The sequence below is a fragment of the Ambystoma mexicanum genome, chromosome 14 (assembly GCF_040938575.1).
Source record: "Ambystoma mexicanum isolate Mex_15411 chromosome 14, UKY_AmexF1_1, whole genome shotgun sequence".
Classification (NCBI taxonomy): domain Eukaryota; kingdom Metazoa; phylum Chordata; class Amphibia; order Caudata; family Ambystomatidae; genus Ambystoma; species Ambystoma mexicanum.
The window spans coordinates 28,931,069-28,958,336 of record NC_090940.1 but is presented as its reverse complement, the minus strand read 5'-3'; the positions used below and the strand labels follow the sequence as shown (position 1 = coordinate 28,958,336).

Below are 27,268 nucleotides of genomic sequence, written 5' to 3'. Positions count from 1 at the left end.
ATTGCCATTGCGCTTACTCCAACGCGAGGAGCATTTGCAACATACTCCTCCGGTGGTGCTCTCACGTCAGGCAGTGTCTCACAATTCCATGGAGACCCGACATACGGTGGTACACCGGCGTGTCACTGCTCGGCTCTGCAGTGTTTAAATCTCTACAGTACCACGGAGCTGGTGATTCTGAATAAAGTGAGTCCTTAGCGTTTTGGTCTGCATGCCTTCTCTTGTGCTCTCACTGACCCGGTGGTTTGGGTTTTTTTACTTCCCGATTGGATTACGGTTTTGTGCTTTTGCTATGTAACTACTGGCTCCTGAACCCTCTGCATGTCCTTCAGACTGCCTCTTGGATTCCTCTTTGCTTTGTTGACCAGATTTCTTCCTTGACTTCCTGTTTGCCTGACCCTCCTTTGTGGACCTGTGGTGAAATTGACCCTGCCTTTGGGAATTAGCAGTGCACTGGACTTTGGACGCTATGCGATTTATGGTGCATTTTTGCCATTGTTAGAGGGTCCTTGATTCACCCAAGGGTAGGTCCCCCGGGTGAAACCTTACTAACATCCCTTACTTACCTTACTAACATCCCTTCCCTTTCATGCCTAGGGTATCCCATTCTTCTTCACCACTCTTCTCCACACTATCCTTCAATTCGGATTCGTACATCTAAAATACCAGCTAGGCTCTTTACCACAGAGTAGATAGTGTATCCTTGTCCCTTCAATTTCTACAATTCTCCTTTATTCTGCACTTCACATAACAAGACAGAGGGCCACATTACAAGTCTGGCGGTAACCCTGTCAGTGCTACCGGCGGGTTGCCGCCGGACTTGCAATATTTACCGGCGCCTGGCTTGCCAATAACACCGGGGGATTACAACCCCGGCATTCCGGGAAGTCAGGCGCCGGTAAATTGTAAATCCCCATTCCCCTTTGGGTCTCAACGGACTCAATGGGAATGGGGACCACGGAATCACTGACACTGTTAATAACCGCGCTGGTGCTTCCGTGAACCTTTGCGGCGGGTGCAGTTCTGCCCGCCAGGTCTGACCCTGGCGGGTAGGACGGCACCCGCCCACAGTCTCGTACTGTTCCGGTCCAGACCGGCACAGTTGTAATGAGGCCCAGAACCTTTTTCCACCAGACGACTCGCTTAGAAAGTTTCAGTCCACTGCCAAGTGCTTCACAGGTTAGTGTCGTTTTCAGTTTCTGTGCATATACACCGTTATTGGGACCTTACCAGTAAAGCGACTTTCTTTGCATTTACAGCCTGGAGTTTTTACCTGGTGGAATGTTTGATCTTTCATGTGAATACCGAACCCTCCTGTATTGGTCAAGGGAAGGGCAATTGTGCTTCATAGGAAAGGTCGCCCTCAAGGAGGAGACCCATTCTTGGGATTGTTCCAGAATGGAAGCAGACAGGCTGCTGGGACTATCCGTAAGGTACTGACAGGTGACAAAAGCGCCAACGGACACTCGCTTCATAGGTCAAATGACAGAGAATGAGGCTAGAAGTGCGGGCAAGGGCTAAGCCGTGGGTCCCAAGAGTTCCAGGTGAGAGGGAAGGAGAGCATGACCAGACCAGGAGAGAGGAGTAATGAGATGGTTGGAGACGGGGGTGTCTGAAGAGATCAGAGCATCCATCCAAGGTGTGTCTGGCTGAGTGCGTCGAACCAGAGGGAAGAATGGAGAGGGAAAGAGAGTCAGAGAGTTTTTGGAAGTGCCCAGAGGCCATACCAAGGGAGTCGAGGTGAATATTGAAGTCCACTTGGCGGAAGAGGCAAGGAGAGAAGAGGTGAGGTCAGCCCATTCAGAGAGGATGTGGGCGACCTGGCCAGGGGGCCTGAAGATGATGGCCAGAGTCAGAGAGAGGCCAGGAGAGACACCAGGCCTACAGACAAGGCTTTTGAAAGAGGAGTAGGCCTGGGTGAGTATGGTAGTAGCAGGGACCCACTCAGGGAACATCAGAGCAACTTTGCCCCTAGGCCAATTAGGCCTGGGCTTAGAGAGGATCTTGTAGCCCTCAGGGAGGCGAGTGTCAAAATTCGTGACAGAGCTGGCAGTGAACCACGTCTCAGTGAGAGCGAGGACATCTAGATCAAGAACTTCAAGGAGGTAGCAAATGTCAAGAGTGTTTACGGCAGAGCGAGACTTGAGGGTTGCTAAGTAGAGCAGGTTGCCAGTTTTAAAGGTTTTACGAGGCGGGGTACAGGAGTGTGGTACACCGGTCTGAGGTGTCAGAGAGGCCATAGGGGTGGCAGGAGCGGGGAGGTAGTTGATTAGAGACAGAAGACGCCTATCAAGAAGGAGGCGGTTGGGCTGAGAGCCCTGGACCACGACAGTGCCATTTTGGAAGACATTAATGATGACCGTAGTGCATAGGAAGGATGCCATGAGTTAATGGGAGAGGAAGAGAAAGGGGAGAGCACAGAGACCCTATGGGGAGTCCATTGGTTTCGGCAAAGGAACAACAAAGAGGATGTCGGTGTTGGTGAGAGTCTGCCTAGAAGAAGCATTGAAATAGGTGTCAGCAAGGGTAGGCCTGGATTGGAGACCAGGAGATCCTTTTCGAACTTTTTCCTTCCAGTCTTCATCAGAGAGATGGGATAGGTGACAGAATAGCAGTTAGAGAAGATAGGGGAGATAGAGAGCACCATTTAGGGAGAGTGCAAAGAGGAGGCAGGAGAGGGGAAGGAAGAAGTGCAGAGCACAACACCAACTGTAACCATTAGCAATGACACAACTAGAGTCAAGTGTCAATGAAGGGAGAAAGCCTAGGTAACATCATAAAGCAGAAGCACGGCACCAAGAAACGAGTATCATCAGAGAGAGAAAAAGAGCACAGAAAGAGGCAGAGAGCTAAAAAGCCTAGTTTTTAAATGCTGCAGCAATACAAGAACACACAGATTCAACTAGAAAAAAGGGGGCAAACCCAGAGGCTAATTTCGGCAATTCACCAATGCTGGATAAGAATAAAAAACAACTGCCAAGTGCCGCAGACTGCAGAATAAGCTAATAGGGGTAAAGGGAGAGGAGAGGCAGTTCAATAGAGAGCAGCAATGGCTGCTCCCCTAGCCTACAACCTTCTTACCTTGTCAGTCTTTGCTGGTTGACGGCTGTGTTGCATGGTCCCATGGCGAAAACCAGCTAACACCCTGTGGAGCTGCAGCTGTCAGGGCTGACCTTTGCCTCGTGGCCCTTAGCCGCATGGGCTGCGACGGGCATGAGGCAACCTTGTAAGCTATAAATGAACAGGGCCTAGTAGCCAATGGGTGTCAGTGGAGGGACAAAGGGAGAGAGCAACGCACGACGAGGAAATAGTGGGAAATCTAAGCACAATGCTAACGAAAAACGATGGAATCCATAGCACAAAGAGACACAATCTTTAAGCCCACAAGGATTTTATCAAATTATCAAAATGCAAGCCTCACTTCAGCACCCAGGTGGAAGTGGCAGCAGTGGGGGGAACGAGCGCAGGCCTAAGTCCTCACTCACAACAGAATGCACAAAGCCAGTGGGGGTCAGGGGAGCAACAAAGCGAGGGAGCAACACACAACGAAGAAACAGTGGGAATTCAAAGCACAAAGCTAACAAAGGAAACCACAGCACAAAGAAACACAATATTTAAGCCAAGAAGGATATTATCATAATGCAAGCCTCACCTCAGCGCCCAGCTGGAAGTCCATGCATCTAGCCCTTCATTACGCCAGCCTCCGAGGCTTATGTTCTTCTCTCCTGCCTCACGCTTATCCCTGCTTCTGATGTCTCCACTCTGGCCTTCTGCCTTCAGCTCCTTCTGTTCACCTCTCCAGTAAGCTCTTAATTCCCACAGCCTTCTGGCACATGCCCAGCCTTTTAGAGGGGTTTGACCCCACCTACCACCCCGTCTGGTGAAAAAGTGACTCGGGTTTGTGAACTGAGATGGGAACTGGATGTCGAGCTCTGCCTATGGGGATGGCTTACAGCCCTGATGTGGGAGGACTTGGAATTAGCCTGTCCCTCCCCTTGGGCTGTCATCTCTCTGCTTGCCACACCCTGGCCCTGCCTTCGATACTCTCTCTGGGTAAGGGAATTTAGACGCGTCTCCTCAGGCAGCCAGTGGATGGCTCGGCTGGTGGGCCACACCCCTCTGGATGGCTTGCATTTTTTTTATATGAGCTAAGGGCTGGATACTGCCATCTTGAAGTGGTCCTCTTGAAACCCTTCCTCTGCACTCCCTTAGCCTATCTGTTCTTAAGTGTACGAGAGTCAAGGCCCTAAGCGATGGAAGGCTGGCTGGTGAGTTTCTTGAGTTCTATTAAGGTCCCTCTCTTTCCCGCTGTAGACTTATCCGTGCAAGGGGGACTGATTGTGCATGTGCTGCCAGTTATATAGACCATTGTTCTTCAATTCCCTTAAAGAGGCAGGTGGCATACATCACTATTCTTCATGGAACAAGTGGAAACTTCATAAATAAACCTTGCCCCCATTCCAACATGACATCCAATGGGTCTGCATTTTACATGCACCTTCCACAATCTAGTTTTATTAATCATAGCCGCCGTTATTCTACCCATTAATTCCTTTAAAGGTACTCAGAGGTTTTCATCCTGTGCGTTGCTACAATCTTCACTCTGTGCTACGCTGCCTGAAATTCCTACTAAGTAAATGCATTCTTCCTTTTCTTTCTTCCCGACTCACCTTTCCCACTTTCTCTGTGCCTTTCCCACTCTGCCTTCTACGTTCTCTTCGCCGTCATGGCATAGTCGCTCCGCGACCGTTCTGTCGTGGCAAACGTGAGTACATGTTTCTTCAACCCATATAAAGTTAACGTTGTATCACTTCAGACCTTGTTACAGACATATACTACTGCCTCTGCCGCCTAGTAAAACTTTCTACCCGCATCCGAATTGAGCGCTACGCGTTCCTCATTGTCTCCTGCTGAAAGCAATAATCTAGCTACCCGTTCATTGTACTTTCTGAATCGGAACGTTTACAGCAAAGTACTCGGCAGAGTTTTTTCCTCCTCTTTCAGAACACGAGCTGTTATTGCATTACCTATGCAACACATGCATCATATTCAACTCATGCAACTCGTGCATCAATATCAACCTACATAACACGTGCATCAAGCTTCTAATTTAAACACAGTGAAAAGTTACATCTGAAGAGTTACTTCACTGCTTTTCAAGGCTATCCAGTTTACCATAGATTTACTCATTTATTCTCGACTCTTCTATTCTTCTTCTCTCTACTTAGGTCTCCCCGCTTCCCATCTTGCCCCCCTCAAATTCCCTTACCACACCGCCATCCGTACCCTCTGTCTTCTCTCCCAACACGACTCAATTTCCAACTCCCTTTCTCACTTAGGTTGGCTTCCTTTCCACTCCCAACTTAAATTGCACTTCCTTTGTCTTGTCTTTAAATCTCTTCACGACCTTGCTCCTCCTTATCTCTCCTCTCTTCTCTCATTCTACACCCCCTCTCGCTCTCTTCGTTCTGCTGATCTCTTCTTACTCTCGGTCCCCCAAACCCCTTGTGCCTCCTCTCATTTCTGCTCTTTTCAGCTCCTTGCCCACTTACACTGGAACTCCCTACCTTTTTCTATCCGCTCCTCCCTCACCTATTCCTCCTTCCGCTCCTCATTGAAATCACTCCTTCATTCCCCTCCCTGACATCCTTCCCTCTCTCACCCTTCTCTCCCTCCCTCTACTACCCTTCTTTTTGTTCTCTTTATCTTTCCCCTTCTCTTCTAAATTCTCCTTCCTCCTACTATTCACTTTACTCACTACTTTCTCTCCCTCTTCTCTCCTTCCCCACCCCCTTCCTCTCCTTTCCCCTTTTCTCATGCAAATTGTTCTAAATGCTGATTTTCTGGTTTGATTCATGTTTACTGTTATTGCTTCTACTGTTCAATGTTTAATGTGTTCTTGTTGTTAACTGTAAAGCGCCTTGGATTAAGGTGCTATATAAAACAATAAATACATTGATTCTACTGCTGCATCTTTCTTCATCCGTTCACGGGACCCAGTCCCCTACCTTCACAGTTTGTCTTCCCCAGGAGGGTTTCCCTGGCCTTAACCCTGCCCCTGTCTCACCACATGAGGGCCAGGAGTGAGGTCAGGAAAGCTCCCCTTATTTCTGAAAGCATCTTCTTTCCAGCAGGTAAGGGTTCCATGAACTGACATCAGTTTAAATGTTGTTCCAATAGTAGATTACTCTTAAACGTCTTAACAGCAGAAGTGACTGTGGTGGCAATGTGACGAGAACCTGCCATCCGCATGTGACATGGTTGCAGCAGCCAGGACATCCTCTGTATGCCGCTCCTAGGCCCAGCATCCCATGGCTTGTGGCGGCATCTAGCCCCTTCGGCAACCCCACAATCCACCAAAGACGTTAGGCAGATGACTTTGTCACAGTTCCCACTCCATGAGACTTTATAAAAACATTTCAAGTTCTGCAGACTTTGCAGTTCTTGCCCCTTAAACGTAAACACAATCCTTCAATGGCTTGGTTGCATACTAACATATGCAGCTCATGCTGTGAATTAAAATAACCTCATTGAATAAGTTGTCCACCCACTCCTTGCATCACCTCACTTTTGGCAACTGAGATGTCATCATGAAAATGTAAGATCACCTTTCGGCCAATTATATGACTGGCTTGCGTTCTTCCATCACTATTTAAATTGACAATTGTTAAACTGACAAATGAACAAGGCGTTACGAAGAGTTCAAGACTTTCTTGGATTTACCTGATCTGTGCATCCTCATCCAGAAAGTACTCAAAGACATTGTTGAGAACAATGACGTCAGCGTCCTGAAGAAGGGATGCCTGTGTGCAGATGTCTGCATGAAGTACCTGAAAAAGGAGAGAGCAAGATGAAAGATCAAATAAGGGGAGTGGTTGATAGAGGCAAATACTAAATATAGAACCTTACTGGGCCTCATTGAGAGGTTGGCGGTAAGCCGCCGGTGCTAGGTTGCCGCCAAATCCTGTAACTGTTACCGCCGCCTGGCATCCCGGTGCTACTGGGATATCACAAATGGCGGCGGCAGGTAAGTCCCCATTCCCGTGGAGGTCCATAGGACTCCATGGGACGGGGCACACTGAAGCACCAGCACTGTTAACGGTGTTGGTGCTTCCATGAAAAACATGCCGGTAGGGGCCTGAAATCCCGGCAGGTCAGGACTGCCGGTAGTTTAGTGCCCTGTGAGAAACCTGAGGGCGGTTTCACATATAGACCCTAGGGACTCTTTGTTCAGGTGGCCAGGGCACGGCTATCGCCTTTGGAACCAGACCCTGGGGGTGGGCCAGTGCAGGAGGATCACCTGGACACAGGGTCCTTGGGGACTGTTGGAGGAATGCCCTCAGGTGAGATGCTGTATTCCCCCCTTTTGTCCAACACACCCCTACCGATATCCCCTCTGTCTATAGAGGATATTGTCATCAGAATCCTGTCGCACCCCAACTCTTTAACTTATAAAAGGGAAAGAGAAAACACCATGGGAAATCAAACCATCTTTTTTTAAAAAACATGTTTTTATTAGGGTTTTCTTTACCATACATATAATAATGACATTGAAATCTCCAACATCCAGTCTCCCTCCCAAACCTCCCGCCCCCTCCGGAAGGTGTCTCTGTGTCTATCAGGAGGCCTCGGCCGTCGTCCCTGTAGCCTCTAATTAAACATGTCTAGAATCCTTATTTTATGTGGGCACCATTGTTCCATGTAATCTCCTTGTAGGTAGTTAAGGGTTGTGCCCCAGTCTATCCGAAATTTCGGCCGTTCCCCTTGGATGTTGTAGGTGATTCGTTTCATTGCGATATGTGTCCACACTCTCTGTAGCCATTCGTAAACTGTCGGTGGGGAAATCTGTTTCCATTTTTGGGCTATCGCCAGCCATGCCGCTATCAGTAGTCCCATGAAATTCCGTCTCTGCGTCTTTGACATTACCTTCTCTTGGGGGTCCCAGAGCCCACACATCCACACTTCTTCCCCCGGTCCCGCCGACGGCCGCAGTCATCTCCTGCATTTGAGTTTTGACTTCACCCCAAAATTGCTGGATTGCCAGGCAGTTCCACCGAATGCGTCTCCAAGCCCCCACCCATCCACATTCTCTCCAGCATTTATTCAATGTTGTTCTGCACATAGTGTGGAACCTCTCTGGGGTATAGTGCCATTGGACTAAGATCTTTGTCCACATTTCCCTGGTCTGTATTGCTCTCGTGACTTTGGGAATCGCCTCCCATGTGTGTTCCCAGTGCTCTTTTGAATAGGTACCCCCTAGGGTTTTTTCCCCCATCTTTGCATGTATGACCATTTAACTTCTTCTGTCTGGACATTTAGGAATTTATAAGTGGCAGAGACAAACTTCTTAGTGCCTGTGTGTGTCGTGATGTATGTTTCGAATGGGGTCAATTCCCTTGTCGCTGCTTGTATGATCCGTGGGGATTGTAGCCAATGGTGTAGCTGTTCATATTTATATCCATCTTTGGGGGATAGTCCCAGCTGTGTTACGCATTCTTCAAATGTCCTTATTTCCTGGGCATAGTACACGTCTTCTATCTCATTGTAGCCAGCCTCTTCCCATTTCTGGTATGTACCCTTTTCCATGCCTGGGGGGAATTCCGGATTCCTACACATTGGCATAAATGAGGCCGGGTCTTTCGTTAGTGACTCTTCTTTCATGGTCTTGTCCCATATATCTAGTGCTGCTTTCATTACCGCGCTGATTTGTAGATTCGGGTGTCTGTGTTGTTTCCCGCACCAAAGGAGATGGCGAAGCTGGGTTGTTGCTACCGCCTTGTCGTGGGAGCCCCACATTTTCTGGGATCCTTCTGGGATCCACTCTTTCAGCACCCAGAGTTGAGATGCTTTGTAATATTTACGGAAATGTGGGAGTGCACAGCCACCGTTCTGTCTCTGTGCTGTGAGGAATGTTCTGGGTGTCTTTTTCTTCCAGATATAACCCATCATTATTTTGGTCAGGGCTTTGAAATAAGAGGAAGGGACTTTGAATGCCTGGAACAGGTACATGAGCCAGGGTAGGATGGTCATTTTGACCACTGTAATGCGGTTCCACCATGGGGTTCCATCTCTCTGCATCCCTTTTGATCTTATTTAGCAGCTGGGGGTAGTTTTCTCCATATAGTTTATCAATCCCTCAGGTTAATGTAACTCCCAGGTATTTGACCCCTTTGTCTGCCACCTTCAGCTGTAGTGCTGTGGCCTGATGCGGAATCGGGTCTCTATTAGCCGCCAATATAAGTATTTCTGATTTTTGTCTACTAATTTTCAGTCCCGGGATAGCTCCAAATGTCTCAATCTCATGTAGTAGGAGTGGTAGGGTCTTTTCTGGGTCCCCCAGTACCACTAGCATGTCGTCCGCATATGCTGCTATTTTGTGGGAATTACCTGCCATGTCTATGCCTATTACAGCTGGGGTTTCCCTTATTCGCACGAATAGGGGCTCCAGGAAGCTTGCATAAAGAAGTGGGGAAAAGGGGCACTCCTGTTTGGTTCCTCTCTCTATTCGGACCATGTCTGATATCTCTCCAGTCACCGCTATACTAATGCTTGGAGTGTTATAGTTGGCCCAGATCATGTCGATGAAGGCTTACCCCATGCCCATTTTTCTCAGTATACAGAAGAGAAGGGTCCACACGACACGGTCAAACGCTTTTTTCTGCATCGAGGGATAATAATATTGCTGGTGATTGTGTGATCCCTGTCTTTTCTACCAGGTGGATTATTCTCCTTATATTGCCATGGATCTGTCTGTTGGGGATAAATCCCAACTGGTCCTGGTGGATCAGTTTCGGGAGGACTTGTGACAGTCTATTCACTAGAATTTTCATCAACAATTTGGCATCTAGGTTGATTAGCGCTATCGGGTCATATGAACTGGGTAACGCTGGGTTCTTACTCTGTTTATGGAAGACTAGTAATTTAGCCCCGTTAACGGATTGGGTTATGTTGCCTTGTTCTTTAAAAGTGTTGAATAGCTCTGCAAGGACTGGGGACAATATGACATGCATTACTTACCGTAATAGTACTTCTGATGATTGTATCTGCTTAGATTCACATGCTGTGCATATGGTCCGACATCCAGTGGTAACCGCTGAGTATTGCATCTTGTCTTTCGGGGACCGAAAGGGGACGTCAGCATAGGCGTGTCTGTAACACTATCCCTATGGTGATATGTAGTGTACCCAAAATCCCTCACGCGCAGAGGTCGCTCCGACTGTTTTTTTTCTGCCATGAGGTAGCTCAAGGCTATTGTGAGTGAGTACATGAAGAGAGAAAGTAGTAAGACGTCTATGTTCCTTCCATCCCGAGCGGGGAGGTAGGGAGGGCGCATGTGAATCTAAGCAGATACAATCATCAGAAATGCCATTCCAGTGAGTAATGCATGTATTCTGATGCTTGTTAATCTGCTTAGAATCACATGCTGTGCATAGGCTAGCGAGCAGTTCCCGGAGTTGGAGGTCGGTTGTGAGAAGGAACAGTAGAGAAAAGATGTCTTTGTACTGCTTGTCCCACCTGAGAATCAGACCTAGAATGAGTGTCTAGGCAACAGTGTTTTGTAAAGGTGTGTACAGAACTCCAGGTTGCCGCTTTGCAAATGGACTCTAGGGGAACATTTGCAATGAATGCTATGGATGCCCCAGTGCCCCGAGTAGAGTGCGCTCTAGGCTTGAAGGGCAGTTCTCTCCTAGCAAGAGCGTAACATAGTGGGATGCATTTGACAATCCACCTTGAGATAGCTGATTTAGAGACAGGATCCCTTTCTCTACCAGCTGCCACTGAAACGAAAAATTGGTTTGTTTTCCTCAGTGGTTTAGTTCTTTCCAGGTAGAACATGACTGCCCTGTGCACATCTAGTGTGTGTAGGCTTCTTTCGGGCATGCTAGTGAGATTCTGGAAAAAGGTAGGTAGTTCGATCGATTGGTTCACATGGAACTTCAAGATGAATTTATGCGCAAATCTGGCATGATTGCACAGAACTACCTTATCCCTGTGGACCGTAACAAAAGGGTCTAGAACCGAAAGGGGCTGTAGTTCACTAACCCTTCTAATAGAAGGGATAGCCACTAAGAAAGCCATCTTGTAAGTAAGGTCTTTTAGACTTGCTTTATGCATTGGCTCAAAGGGAGATCCCATGAGTCTGGTTAAAACCACATTTAGATCCCATCGAGGAGCTGGGTGAACTGGTAACGTTCTTTCGACTGGATGTTTCTCCAACGCATTCCACATCTTTGACATGTAATGTCCACAGCTGTGCACTTCGGAAACTTTTTCGGCAGAGGGCGTCCTGCATCAATGGCGTCGGGTCCATGTCCCTCGAAGGCCTCCGTCTTGAAGTTTGTTCAAGCAACGCAAGTCCATGATGGGTTTCAATCCCCCGTCTTTCTTTGGGATCAAAAAATAAGGGGAATACCATCCCTTGTTCCCCTCTGCTACATGCACCAGTTCTATAGCGCCTTTCTCCAGCAGGGTCAAGATTTCCTGCGCAAGGAGCGGATCCGGAATCTTCAAAGAGAGTTTCCCCGGTGGATTGTCGTGAGGCCGCTGAAGGAAGGGAAGGCAGTAGCCGTGGGCCATGGTATCCAGAACCCACGCATCTGAAGTAATGGCCAGCCATTCTTTGAGATGCTGAGACAGTCTGCCCCCAACCGGCGAACCATAGGACATGGCCTCATGACTGTTTGGAAGCGGCTGCGGCAGTGCCTGAAGGCAAAGAGGCAGCTGCCTGAGCGGCTTTGGCACCACGATTTCCCAGACCACCACGGGTACTTTTTCGCTGGCCCCTTTGACTGGCGCCCCTTTCGTTCTACCAAAGGAGGAGTAGTAACGAAAGGAACCTCCCCTCCACTGCTGTCCCCTAGGACGAAAAGGCGGAGGTGGACGCACCACAGCGTTTAAAGATTTTGCCGCAGCCTTTGAGGTCTGCAACCTGTCAAGGCTCTCGTCAGCCTTGCTGCCAAATAAATGTGTGCCATCAAAGGGCATGTTCAGAAGAAGGCTTTGCACATCTGGAGCAAACCCCACCTTCTGCAACCACGCAAATCTGCGTATAACTGTGCTCGCAGCCATGGACCGGCTCACACTGTCAGCCGTATCCAAACCCGACTGAAAGGCCTCACACATGGCATCCTTGCCATCCTGCACGATAGCAAGGAAACCATCCCTTTCTTCCCCCTCGGGAATACGCTCAGCCGCAAAAGATCCACAATTCCACAGAGTGTGGGTAAACTTTGCCAAGGCACACATGGAGTTGGCCGATTTCAAGGCCATGCTCCCAGCAGAAAACACCTTCCGTGCCCAACCGTCAAATCGCTTGTGGTCCCTATCCGGAGAGATGGAAGGGTACACCGCCTGCCTCGAAGTGGCCGTAGCCGCCTGAACCACCAAACTCTCAGGAGTGGGGTGAGTAGATAAATAGCTGGGGTTGCTAATGGAAGGGCAGTATTTCTTGGTCAAGGACTAATTACCAGCCGGAAGATTATCCAGGACTGCCAAGCGCTGCCACCCTTTTCTGCAAGGATGGATGAAAAAGCAAAACTCGGTCAGAGGACGCGCCCTGATCTAAAATGTCCATCAGATCGTCCTGCACAAAGTCTTCAGGAGGACTGGACCAGCCCAGATACTCCGAGACCCGTGACATGAACCTTCTGTACGACGACTCCGCATGAGCCCCAGGCTCAGGTCTACCAAGGTCCACTTCCCGGGAAGTGTCCAACCCACTGGCATCATGAAGGGACTGTCTCAACTCCTCCAACTGTGTCACCAGAAAATTGTGGAGCCTCATCCAGTTCACCAGGGCCCTCAAACTCAGACCTCTCCTCCTCTTCGTAAATATCAGCCTTAGGGAGGTGAAACCCAGGTCTGGTGAAAGAAGAGGGCCTGGAGGCCACAACTGGCCACATCGACTTTGACATAGTCTTCCTCATCTTCGGAGGATCCATGATGTCCGGGAACTCCAAAGGCACACTCTGAGAAAAAATCCCCGAAAGAGTTGAAGGCTTCGACGTCGAAAGCGTCGACAACCTCGACGTCGCGAGCGCCGAAGGCTTTGGCGTCGACAGAGGTGCTGACGGCGCCGTGGGCTGGTATGACGGCAAAGCGTTGACGTCCGAGTCGGACGGACACAGCGCTGACCGAGTCAATGCCGGCATCGAGCCCTCCATAGGTAGCTACGGTTTCGCTGGGGACGAGGACCGAGACCTAGAGACACGTCTCTTGCGACCTTTCGTTTCCTTGTCCGTACGGGACCTCGACGGCTCCCAATGTATGTCGCGTCGTGAACCCGAGTCCGAAGGCGTGCGAGCCACGGAACAAGACCGATCCTGGCCGGCTTCGTCATAAGGCGCGACCGGACCCGTGTCCTGCGATTGAAAAATCGCCATCATGGATTTCTGAAATGCCGCCCATTCCTCTGGAGTCAAGGACTTCGTAGGGCATGTAACCTTCCTCGAGGCACCATCCTCCGAGGAGGACGGGGAAGGTGACCAGTGACGTGTTTCCTCGAGTGCCGGGATGAGGAAGACAAGTGGTGGGACCCACTCCGGGACCGAGATCCCCAGGAATCCTTCAGACGCGGAGAGTCGCCCCTCGAGTCGTCAGTGGAAACCCCCTTGGACTTGGACTTAGACTTCGAGCCCCTACCTACCTGGAGCTTCCCCTTCCGCTCCCACAAGACCTTGGCAGTCAGCGACTGGCATTTCGAGCAGTCATTGGTGTCGTGCGACTCGCCCAGGCACCACAAACAAATGCAGTGGGGGTTGGTGAGCGACATCTTCGACTTGCAGTCCCGGCAGGTCTTAAAGCCAGACCGCGGAGTCGGAGGGGTTGAAGAGAAAGACATCTTCTACGACGAAAACACACGAGGCGCGCCGAGTCTCACGAAGTTAACTGGAAAAAACGGTACTGAGGCTATGGGCGCCGTGCGTCCTATTTATAACATCCTTTGACGTCACCCTCGATGGAGGCCTTCAAGGGACATGGACCTGACGCCATTGACGCAGGACGCCCTCTGCCGAAAAAGTTTCGAAGTGCACAGCTGTGGACATTACAGCTTTAATCACTGGTATTTTCCACCACGACACCTTTTGTTGTGACGTGGTGTATGCTGAAAGAGCAGCCAGATTAACTTTTAGGGAATTGAAGACCAACCCTGTGTCTAACAAATGGGTTATGTACAGCACAATGTGTGTGGGTGAGCAATCGATGGGATTGGCGCCCTTGGTATTACACCAGATGACAAACTGTTTCCATTTGCTGGAATAGCAATAGCGGGTGTTAGGTTAGCCTCCCTGAGAATATCCAAGCATCTCTGAGGGAGCCGACGGTGTCCAAACTCTATGACCTCAGGAGCCAGGCCGCTAAATTCAGAGTTTGTGGGCATGGGTGTAGGGACTCCCCCCTGTCTTGAGACAACATGTTGTACGGACAGGATAGTTTTATTGGTGGGGAGAGGGACATTTTCATTAGATGAGCGAACCAGGGTTGGCGGGCCCACATGGTGGCTACCAATATCATGGTGATTGGTTCCTGGTGCATCTTGTGCACTATCTTGTTGAGTAGGGGAGTCGGGGGGGGAAAAGCGTAAACAAATTTCCCTGACCATGTTATCCAGAGACCGCTCCCCTTGGATCGGTTCTGGGGGTACCTGGAGGCGTAGTCTTGGCATTGGCCGTTCTCCTGAGTTGCGAACAGGTCTTTCTCTTAGAAGCCCCATTCTGCGAAGACGCGGGGAAGGCTGTTGATCTACCCGTTCAGAGGAATCCGCCGAAATTTTCGATGGCCCTGTTGGCGCCTTCACCTTTTTCGACGGAACTGTCGAAATTGGTGGTGGGGTTGTGTGTTTAGTGTGTTGCGGCTTTTGTACGCCCGTGTCGCTGGATGTTATCCCTAAAGCGTGACTTGTCAGGCCTTGTCAGGCCTTGAAAGGTCGGGGATGGGCGTGGCGGACCTAGAAGTGTCCGCCTCAAGGTCTATAACATCCGATACGGTTGTTTGGTCATCGGAGGTGTCCCTGTCACTTTTGGCAGGTGTGACGGTGGGGGAGGAGGGTTCAGCCCGTGACATACCGTACGTGGCCCACCGCTTTACACATCACTCCTTAACGGTCTTAGGCCAAAGGAGCTTGCAAGCCGCACACCGCTTCTCGTCGTGATCTAAGGGGAGAAAAGAATTACACGTTCTGTGCTCGTCTTTCACCCACGCACTTCACGCTAACAAACGGAGAGAGCGAGAGTGCCTTCAAGGTAGAAAGACCCCCTGGGAAAGGAGGAGACGATAACCACAGGCCGCCCCGCAACCGTAGACTCCGACCCAAGATTACAGAGCAACGCATGCCCAATCAGGGAGTGTGAGAGGCTCCGGTGGTGCCCACCAGCATAGAAAAGAGGCCCCCAGAGTTGCAGAACCCGCTCAGGAGACGGGACCAACGACATATTAAGGGGAGGCAGACCACACCAGCTGAAGGCCCAAGAAGAACTGGGGCCCGCAGAGGATCACCCCCACAAGCTAACAGAATCAACGAGGTTGGCACACATGTCAAAATCCAGGGAAAGACAACAACAACCCATCCGGCAGACTCCACAAATAAGGCAGGAACCAAATCTAGTACAACTCTGGGGAGTGGACCCCGCGACACAAGCAAAAGGGAAAGCACACCGAGACCAAAGCGCAATGACAGACCCAGCCACCGCCCCGGCAGAGATGGCCACAAAGGAAGATATGAAGGCATTGTTTGGAGAGCTCCAAACACAGTTCATGGCCTCGATGCACACCCAATTTGAATCTATGAAAAGCGAAATAAAAACAGCGGTACAAGAACTAAAAACAGAGGTGGTGAACCTGGAGGAAAGAATGGACACCCTGGAGAATATAGCGCAAAACATAGAGGAGGAGACACAACAAAGCGCAGGAACACCTGGTCCGCCTGACTCACAACCTCAAACTTCAATGTGAGGACTTGGAAAACCGCTCCCGGAGATCGAATATCAGGATAAAAAATATGGTGGAATCGGTAGAGGACGGCAGCAGACTTCAGAAATAAGAGGCCGGGACATAACAATAGAGAACTGCCAATCTGTTTTGTTCTTCTCTCCTCACCACGCTTAGCATCTCCTCTCCTCTAACCCTCACTCCTTCACCACCCCCCGCCCCCTTTTTCATGCACTCTCACATACAGTCCCTCACTCACAGCCTCACTCTCACTATCTGGTACTGTTCTCTCTCCCTACCAATATGTGACCTGTAACAATCTTCTGCACCTCCACAAGATCCTCTGCTTCACTTTCTGCCCTCCACTTCCCCCCCTTCTGACCGCACCTAAACATCTTGTATACCTATAACTTTCTGTCTCTTTCATTCCCTCCACCTCCCATTGGTCTGGCTGCTCACCTGATTCTATGGGCCAGTTCCTCTCACCCCAGGGTTGGGTAAAGGCTTTCTAACCCCATGTTAGCTCAACCCCCTTTTCATAGGCTCTCTTTGAATCTGTCACTTGTTTCCCATTAGAGTGTTCATCCAGCATGCAGCCTCTGTGAAGCCGAGGTAAGTTTAGCTTGATTAGCTGTGTTGGCATTGGAGCTTCTCTTGCACCCACTTGAAGATAGTGACTTCCCTCTGTGCTGTGCCGCCTCCCTAAGCACTCGCCTGGCTTTCTGGAACTTGCAGTCCCATAACAAACAACAGAGAAAGAAATCTGGCAGCATGGAGGTCTTTCGGTAGTGAGTGACAGATAGCAGTGCCATATTCATACAGCAGGGGGCACAGACTGGGGCCCTCCAAACTCCCACTTCCCAGCTCTAGGGCAGGACTGACTCTGGCTTCCACCCTGGTAGACCCTCTGACCCAGATCGGGAGGGGACTCTGTCCCTCCTTGACTGGGTCCAGTCTTGGACTCCATCACACAGAATAAATATGTCCTGCATATTCAGATAGCGCTTATCTTCACTAATTCAATATTGAGCATGGTATCTGCGGACACCATCCTTCTGCCATCAGAAGGGATTTGTTTATCTCTGGACCTAGCGAGCACGGCCCAGTCGCATGTATTCAAGGATGTCCTTGTTTGCACCAGACATGAAGAGGTTGGAGTACTGGCAACCAACAAAGAAAGAGGGCTGTAGCTGCAACCCGAGAGGCATATCAAGTGTCACGGATGGCACAAGAATTCCTCCAAGCCTCTGAGATGGTTCAGGGGGTTTCATTGGAATTGTAAAAGGCCCTATGGCCAACCCGCTCTGTCTCTCATCTAAAAATGCACCTCCTCCCTTACCCAGGTGTGCCTAACCCCAGGTTAGTAGATACTGAATGTTGACCCCTATGTCTAAACTCTGCCTTACACTGAATATGATGACCAAAAGGCAGAATTCTTTTCCTAACTAGACTCCCTCAGGACTCCCCAAGACCCTCCCTACTCTATTCAGAGTTCAGAGTTGAGTGTTATATAAGGGAGGGGGATTGCGCCTCACAAACACCCTACTTGATTCAGTCTTCTGTCTATCATGCTCAAGTTCTCCTTTTCGTCTCTTTGCCTCTCATTAATCTCCTCTTCCAAGTCCTTCCACCATTAATGTATTCCCTCTTCTGTCTTGCTTGTGTTCAAACCCTTTCCAGGCCCCACCTCCACCCTACGATGTTACTCCATCTTCTTCGACACTTCCACCCTCCTCCACACTAATATTTTGCTTGTCCACACTACTACTCCCTCCTCCCTATTACTACTCCCTCTTCCCCATTACTACTCCATCCTCCCCACTACCACTCCCTTTTCCCACCTTCTGCTCAGTCATCATCCTTTCACTCAGCCCCACACACTTCACATTCACTCCTTACACTAACTTGCCTGACCACACTTGCCACTGCAGTACCACTGAGCAATACACTATCTTCTCCAGAAATCGCCTCCACAGTCCAGCACTCCATCGTTGCCCATGCTGATCTCTTGGTGCACCACCTCCACCTCCTCTGATCTCACCGTAACAACCCACAACTTCATGCTTCGTGTCCTCCTTTTTATGTTTCCCTTCTTCCTGCTTTAGTTGGTTTTCCCCTTCCATGCTATTCCTATCTTTCCCACCTAGGTTTTGGGTATTAGGTCATGGTCTTTCTAAATCGAACTGTCAGCCCCTGCGACACACACGATTGTGCGCAAGGGCTGACAGGCACGCCAGGACCCGGAAGCGCCGTTTGGGGAGAACAGGCGTTTGTGTGTTGCATGTTTGTGTGTTTGTTGCGTGTTCGTGTTGCGTGTTTGTGTGCATTTTGGTGCGGGGGAGTCTTGGGTGGGGAGGGAGACTGCGGGAATGGCATTCGGGGGGAAGCCCCTCGATTTGGAAGAAATCCTGCCAGAGAGGGTTGGGAGGCGAAGGAATGTCATTTTTTCGATTGTTGTAGGCCGCCTAAAATCAGCTTTAAAAAAATAGGTCTTTTTGCAAGGCGACTTACAAAAATCGAAAAAAAAGAACCAGGTTTTGATATAATCAGCAGAGCTAAGCCCCACCCTTATTCTCCTGTAGGCCTGCAGCAGAGGAATGATGACGGCCCAAGGCACTCAGTGTTCCTGTTTGTATTAGGGAGATGGTTCCTGGACTCTGAGAAACCTGAAGGTGTCTCACCCTCTGGTTCCGGGAGATCTGTCATGGCCACTGCTATTGGATCCAGTTCCTGGGGATGTATCAGTGGGGGAGGATCACCTGGATGATGGGTCTTCGGGAAGTGGAAGGGGGGCACCAAGAGTTGAGACACGGTACCCCCTTTCCCATTAACACCTGTTCCCCATCCTACCCAGTAGGATATGTAGAAGCTCTACCCCCCTTTTCCAACACAAACACTTTCCTATACCGTGACAGACAACGGACTAACATCCGAGCCATTTACTTGACATCTCCCAACACCAGATTCAGGCAATTTATAATAACGGCCCTTTTCCTTCCCCACAGGGATAAGAGGCGGAGCACGAAAGCACACTTCGAGCAGGGGCAAACGCATGAGGAAGCAGTAATTCAGAGTCAGCAGAGGAGAAGAAAGACAGAGAGACCTGAGAAGACGAGGAGGGACGTGCGCTGCCCTTTTCAACCCAAACCCGCAAAGCCTACATGAAAAGAATCATAAGACTGGGATTTACAGCTGGCACGTGGTGTAACAGATGTCAACGGTGCATGGGGGCCTCCCGTATTGATAACCCAGGCGGGGAGGCACGCTTGCTACCATGGTACCGACCTTGGCTCCAGAGGCAAGACAAACCAACGTGTTCAGCACAGCCGGTGAGTCAGAGAGAGCTGATAGCAAACCGGACTGTGTTGAGCCCAAGGTTGCGAACAGCAAACATTTTATGAACTTGTGAACAAGGAACTTGTGTGTGTTTAAGAACGAAAGAAAGTCCACTGAAGGACCAGCTGCAGAATGGATAGGCACCACCTAGGCGCTCATTCGAATGACTCTGGCTGGTCCACTTTTGTTGAAACTACAAGTACCAGGAGGCCTTAGGAGAGGCCGGCGTGAGGAGTCAGAGGGGTCATACAAGGGTTGAGTCAAACCCCTTGTACAATCGAAAAGTCTCTGACATGTTGACAAGAGGGATGCCAAAAGAAAGCTAGGGGAAGGGAACCCCGCTTTCTGATGAGAATGGGCAAATCATATGTTAGAATGGCTATGTGAACCCAACTGAGGGATGCCAAGGGGAAGGCTAAGGAGAATGAATCCTGCATATTGATAAAGCAAAGTGAACTGTGTGTTTGGCAAACGTGAACTCGACTGAGGGATGCCTGCATATCAAGGTGAAAAGGCATACACCCATGAACAATGTGAACGAAAGGCCGTAGTGAACCCGACAGAGCGAGACCCAGGTTGCACGAAGTATTGGAGCCCGGCAGAGGGAGATCATAAGGCGAAGAGTAATCGCCCTGTGAAGGGTCATTGAAGGAACTTTCTGTTTTGTGGATTGTAACACAACAGGTCCTCTGAGGCAAGAGACTGTATGAAAGAGACTTGGCTACAGAAGGCCCTGATATTTTGGAACTGAACTGTAACCTCATGCTGGCGAGGCCCAGGAGTGTGCTGTGCTCAGGAGCCCCGCCTTGGCCAGTGCTAAAAGCGCGGGGAAGGGAGACCCCAGCCATACCATCCTTATTATTTTGAAAACACTTTTTTCTTTTCTGGTGAATATAATCCCACACTCTTTTGTAATTTAGCTGTAAGGATTGGCAATAGGTTTTTCTTAGTATAGGCCCTTTTCATTGGACAAGACGCCACTAGGACTGCCTTATTATTATTTGATGGTCGTAGCTTGCTCCCATTTTAGATTTAGGTTTAGATTTGGTGCTTTTCTCACCCATTTATACAGTTTAATAAACACACTTGAACTGTGATCACTTGTGTCTATCTTCACTGTTGCCATCATGAGTTCCTTACAGCTCCCCTTGGGTCAGAATAATCTGTGTGGACCCCGTTGCCCTTTATTGCTAAATCCTTGGTGGTCTAGGGCATGAAACTCTGGCTGCGGTGAGTCACTGATGGAGCTGGAGAGCAAGGTGCGGCTTTGCTCATAGCCACCGCTGAACAATGTTGTGAGGCTGTAAGAGGTGCAGCAAAGGTTTTGTTCCTGCAAATACAACTCCTAAATTACTCCTGATCTAGAAAATGTAAAACATGGCGCACAAAGCTCTCAGTTGAAGTTTAACTTCACAGTTGACGCCAACAAGTAGGATAATAATACAGGAATGCCCCTAGAGGCCATGTGAACCTACCTGACCTACTTACATGTGACCTGCATCAATACCTTACTTACCCTTTACAAGATATAAAGTAGGTTTCCATAATATCTATGTAAAGATTCATGCAAGTTTAAAATGATTATGGGAAATCTTATTTTCGGTTGGAAGTGACATCTTCCTACTATAAGCAGTAATCATACCTGAAGAATGTATTTCTGAAGGGCGACACTCATTGAACTTTGGCTCTTTTGAGTCCAGTGTCCAGGATAATGCACCCCAACCTAGAGAGCCCTACATCCTCATGTAGTCGTATTAAACAACTGATTAGTGAAGCAGCAAACGTTCAACATCACCTGGATTCTGTCGTTAAAGTGATACTTATTAATGATCTTCCCCTGGAGCTCGCAGAACTCTGCGTTCATCTCTACACCGATGAGCTGGGCAGCAGAGCTATACAGGAAACCCTACGGTAGAGAAAAAGACTGTCAGACATTCGTAAAGCACTTAGGGAACACAGGGGTTCAGTATACAGCGATATAAAAAGCCCCAAGGTAGCGAGAAAAACAGCCAGTCAGATACCCCAGAAGCAGCTAGGGAACACAGGGGATTCGGTGAAGAGAGCTATATGAAACCCTAAGGTAGCGAGAAAAGCAGCCAGTCAGATAACCCAGAAGCAGCTAGGGAACACGGGGGACTCAGTATACAGTGCTCTAAAAAACCCTAAGGTAGCGAGAAAAACAGCCAGTCAGATACCCCAGAAGCAGCTAGGGAACATGGGGGATTCAGTGAAGAGACCTATAGGAAACCCTAAACTAGCGAAAAAAGCAGCCAGTCAGATACCTTAGAAGCAGCTAGGGAACACAGGGGATTCAGTGAAGAGCGCTATAGGAAACCCTAAGCTAGCAAGAAAAGAATCCAGTCAGGTACCCCAGAAGCCGCTAGGGAACACAGGGGATTCAGTGAAGAGACCTATAGGAAACCCTAAACTAGCGAAAAAAGCAGCCAGTCAGATACCTTAGAAGCAGCTAGGGAACACAGGGGATTCAGTGAAGAGCGCTATAGGAAACCCTAAGCTAGCGAGAAAAGCAGCCAGCCAGGTACCCCAGAAGCAGCTAGGGAACACAGGGGGATTCAGGGAGAGCGCTATAGGATACCCTAAACTACCATGAAAAGCAGCCAGTCGGATACCCCAAAACCAGCTAGGGAACACTGGGGATTCAGGGAAGAGCGCTATAAGATACCCTAAGCAAAAGCAGCCAGTCAGATACCCCAAAAGCAGCTAGGGAACACAGGGGATTCAGTGAAGAGAGCTATAGGATACCCTAAGCTAGCGAGAAACGCAGCCAGTCAGATACCCCATAAGCAGCTAGGGAACACAGGGGAATCAGTGAAGAGAGCTATAGGATCCCCTAAGCTAGCGAAAAACGCAGCCATTCAGATATCTCAGAAGCAGCCAGGGAACACAGGGGGTTCCGTGAAGAGCGCTATAAGAAACTATAGGTAGCGAGACAAGCATCCAGTCACATACCCCAGAAGCAGCTAGGGAACACAGGGGACTCAGTATACAGCGCTATAGGATACCCTAAGCTAGCGAGAAACGCAGCCAGTCACTGTTACACATTGCGGTAGATGGACTCTGTGGTCCCGTGCCCGCTTGTGCGGTATCGTGCGGAAGTGCAGTTCCAAGATGGATGCCTGTCGGATTTCTCCAGCCGACAGCTACGGTCTAGTCTCTTCACGTCCCTCCGAGAGACTACGGACCGCTCACGTGATACTATATCCAGACTCCAAGCCAAGGTTTCATCGCGTCGCTTCTGTTACAGACGCTCCGTGAGTTCGTTGTTTGAATCCTGTATTTACGTGTCTATTAGTCCTTGATTACTCTTTAAACTGTCCAAATCTTGTCTTTATCTATCTCTCAGAGATTATCTCCATTCAACCTTTCCAATCTCTGCTACCTTCGTCTTCAGTCCAACCCGGCGAACCCTGCTCAACTTAGCCGTCTATAACACCTCCTTCTCGGCATTATCTTCTGCTTTGAACCCCATTTGGGTAAGCTTCTTATTCCCTGAGTCTTCTCTTCTAGCCCCGATTAGAATCACTTACCTGTCTGTTCTTGCAGACCTCCTGCCTCTCTTCCGTTGTTCTTCCGAAGCCCAGCTCCGAAGTTTCAGTCCCAATCCTTCCCTCCAAGGGTGAGAACTTTTCCCTTCCGCCTTCTCTTTTGGCTGTCTTCCCTTTTTACCTTTCACTGATACTATCTATTCCTCTCGTTTACTCAGAAAGGATATCCTGTGCAACTTCCGTTTGAAACCACCTCTCAAGGATTCTCCTGCTACTACTACTTCCCGATCGACGAGCTTCCAGACTCGACCAGGGTTTTCTTCCCATTAGAGGGTTTCCCTGGCGATCCTATTCCGGGTCGGAGGGGCCAAGATTGTTTCAGGGGAGCTTTCACTGCTGCATTTGACTCTTCCACATTGGATTTCCGTATTGTCAAGGTGAGCGGTTTTGTTGAGGTGTATTACCGCTTTAAACTGTTTGCAGTAATCTATAACAATAAGCGACGCCCAATATTGACATTCGGAATCCTTATGGAGCAGCAAATGCAACAATTAATGGCAGCTATGCAAGCCATGTCCTTAGAGATGCAATCTTTAAAACAAGGTAATGCTCAGCTGCGACAGCAAGTCACTAGGGCATTTTCAGACACTCCCCCTTCTTCCTTACATGCCCTAATGTACGACGGAGATCCATATAAGCTCAAAGAATTTCTAGATAGTTGTACGGTCCAATTTACTTTCAAATCTCGGTTTTTTCCTACAGACAAGGACAAAGTGGGGTTTGTGATTTCCCATCTTTCTGGCCCTGCATTGGCTTGGGCCACGCCTCTAGTCACTTCTAATGATGGGATCCTAGATTCTTACCCCGCCTTCTCCAATAGCCTTAAGTCTATGTTCGGCAGAAAGGAAATATCAGTTTCCACACAAGAAAGACTTCTTGATTTGAAACAGGGAAGTAAGGATTTGCTAGGATACATAACACAATTCAAACAATTGTCTTCAGAAGTAGGGTGGCCAGATGAAGGGCTTCTTACCCTTTTTCGTAGAGGCTTAACGGAAGACCTTAAAGATGAGGTTTCTAAGGTACCTCGTCCGGCTAATTTGGCTGACATGATTACTCTAACTATGCAGATAGATTATCGAATGCAAGAACGGTCTCATGAAAGAAAGAAGATCAAAGGATCTCGACCTTCAATTGATCATTCCTATGTTGGGAATAGGACTCTTCCCCATACTGAAGAGCCTATGCAGATAGGGACCGTTAGAGGACCGTTATCTGCAACCGAAAAGGAAAGAAGAAAGAATCTTGGACTATGCATGTACTGTGGGTCCTCTTCTCATGAACTGAAAGATTGTCATCTTGTTCCTCCTCGTCGCTTTACTACTCCGAAGTCGGGAAACTCCAGAGCTCTACCGAGAGGGGAAGAACGGTAGAGTTACAGAATTCTGTTTCCCCCTGTAAGTCGAGTCTGACAGTAGACAATGCCTCAACCAATCAGACCATGGTAGTAGTTTCCTTGTCCATGATACTTTCAGAACACATTCTACCTGGTATTCCCGCCTTGATTGACTGCGGAGCGGCTGGGAATTTTTTGGATTATGAATGGGCTAAGAAACACGGGATTACACTCGTATCCAAGAACATGGTTACTCCTATTCAGGGTGTGGACGGTAGTCCCTTAAGTTCAGGACCGGTAAAAGAACAGACCGATCCTATCACTTGCATGATCACCGGCCATAAAGAAACTCTGGTTTTTGATCTGATCAGAACTGCCCATTTTCCTATCATTTTGGGCCTTCCCTGGTTAAGACTCCATAACCCATATATCAACTGGTCAGCAGGTACTCTGTTCTTGGGATCAGAATATTATACTCACCATTGCCTTTCTCAGGAGTCAGCAGGCATACGTCTCCCCACTATTGAAGACCATCATCCTGCTGTTTCCTCTATTAACCACTTGGAAATGATCCCTAAATGTCATTGGGAATTCCGATCTATATTTGCAAATCCCGAATTTCCTACCTTACCGCCTCATAGAAGGGATGATTGTCATATAGATATACACCCCGAACAGCCCATTCCTTTCGGCCGTATGTATGTGCTTTCACAACGGGAGAAGACTGTTTTGAAAGATTATCTTCAAACCAATTTACGCAATGGGCTAATAACCGAATCTGTGTCTCCAGCCGGAGCTTCTCTCTTCTTTATCCCTAAGAAAGACTCGGATGAACTTCGCCCTTGCATTGATTATCGAGGATTAAACAAGATAACCATTGCTGACAAGTATCCTATGCCTCTCATCACAGACATCCTTGAAGCGGTTCGAGGGGCTACTGTTTACACTAAGCTGGATCTCTGAGGTGCTTACCATCTCATACGAATAGCTGCAGGAGATGAATGGAAAACTGCCTTTCGCACCCCTTTCGGGCACTATGAGTACCACGTCATGCCATTTGGCCTGGTCAACGCACCGGCAATATTTCAGCGGTTCATGGACCATCTCTTTGCCGACATTCTGTTTCATTTCGTCATCATCTATTTAGATGATATCTTGGTTTATTCCAAGAACCCAGAGGAACATATCCGACATGTCAACACAGTGTTGGAACGTCTTCAAAACAATCATCTGTACTGTAAGTCCACCAAATGTGAGTTCCACCAGGAGCAAGTCAATTACCTCGGATTTGTGCTATCTTCTCAGGGCATCTCTATGGATCCAAAGAAGGTGTCAGCTGTGTTGGATTGGCCAATTCCCTCTGGCATAAAAGACATTCAACGATTTCTTGGCTTTGCCAACTTCTACCGGAAATTCATTCCGGGTTTTTCGGAAATCATTTTACCCATCACCAGGCTTCTTAAGAAAGGGGTCCCGTTCGTCTGGAACCATACGGCTCAGAACGCCTTCCAAACGCTAAAGGAGATATTCACTTCTGCTTCAGTTCTTATAAACCCTGATCAAACTAAACAATTCATTGTGGAGACAGACGCTTCGCAATTTGCGTTGGGTGCCGTACTATTACAATTATCAGAACAGGGAGAAGAAAGACCTGTGGCTTATCTGTCCAAAACTTTCAATGCGGCAGAACAAAATTATTCAGTACTTGAGAAAGAGCTTCTGGCTATCAAACAATCTTTCAAAGAATGGAGACACCTACTCCTGGGATCTACCCATCCTATCAAGGTTCGCACTGATCATCAGAATCTACGAGCCCTTCAGAATGCCTACACAACCAACAGCAGGCAGGCCCGCTGGGCTTATTTTTTTCTTCCCTTTCGAATTGAGTTCACCTTTTTGCCGGGAAAACATAATCAGAAGGGTGATGCTCTGTCTCGTAAGGACTCTCCTACATCGACATTCTGTTCCGAGAAGATGTTTCCCAACGCTCGTTTTATTGCTGTCTTAACTAACTTTCTCCAAGAAGTACGAACAGCCACTGATCAAAATAAATCGTTCTGTGAAGACATTGCATCCACCCACCATCTCTCTAAAGATAAGGAATATTTCTTTCACGGCACTCAGCTGTTGATTCCCATTCCCTCTTTACAACTCGAAGTGTTACAAATGTGTCATGACTCTAAGGCTGCAGGTCATAGAGGGTTTCTATCAACATTGGAACTCGTACAACGACACTTCTGGTGGCCAAATATGCGATCTGATGTCCAGGATTATGTTGCGGCTTGTAGTATCTGTGCGCACGCAAAGACTCCTCGTACTCCTCCTTTGGGGTTATTAACGAGGATGCCAATTCCAGATCGGCCTTGGCAAATCATCTCTACAGATTTTGTTTCTGATCTACCTCCTTCGGAGAACAAGACAGCCATTATGGTGACAATTGACTATTTCACCAAATTGGCACATTTTACCCCTTTAGAGAAGCTACCGGGGGCAACTTTGATGGCTAAAATCTTTTTATCTGAAATCTTCTCCCGTCATGGCCTCCCAGACACCATCATCTCAGACCGAGGTCCTCAGTATACTTCACTTTTCTGGCAAAAGACGTGTCACGTCTTAGGGATAAAACAAGCCCTCTCGTCAGGATATCATCCCCAGACCAATGGGCAAACGGAGCGTTTGAATCAAACACTTGAAGGATATCTACGTTGCTTCGTTTCAGCGGCCCAGGATGATTGGGCAGGTTTACTCCCTTTTGCTGAATTTGCCTACAATAATTCCCGTCACTCTGCCCTCCGGACCAGCCCCTTTCATTGTTCTTATGGCTTCCATCCCTCCTTTGTTCCTATGGTGTCGTCTCCTTCTTCCTGTTGCCCAGGAGTGGATGAATTTATTGCGGACATTCAGGATGGTCAGAGACTGGCTAAGCGATCTCTTGTGGAGGCTCAAGACCGTGCTAAGCGGAACGCCGATCTTCATCGCTGCATTGCCCCGAAACTTACCATCGGTGACTCGGTTTGGTTGGCTTCCCGTTTTCTTCCTCGTCATCTTGTTCCGTCTAAACTATCGCTGAGATACTTTGGACCCTTTAAAGTGTTAGCCATGG

At 48.7% G+C, this 27,268-nt stretch overlaps 1 protein-coding gene across 2 annotated transcripts in view; it reads right to left on the bottom strand.

Annotated features, from left to right (window-relative positions):
• LOC138527375 (uncharacterized) overlaps nucleotides 1-27,268 on the bottom strand; it is a 339,830-nt gene that overhangs the window by 66,130 nt on the left and 246,432 nt on the right. Inside the window, exons 5-6 of one of the 2 annotated variants that reach the window (XM_069638451.1) lie at nucleotides 21,059-21,169; nucleotides 6,724-6,830 (exon numbers count right to left, since the gene is read on the bottom strand). In XM_069638451.1, the coding sequence (XP_069494552.1) occupies nucleotides 6,724-6,830; nucleotides 21,059-21,169 (218 nt within the window). The remainder of the gene's footprint in view (nucleotides 1-6,723; nucleotides 6,831-21,058; nucleotides 21,170-27,268) is intronic. The other variant, XM_069638452.1, reaches the window with a different exon arrangement.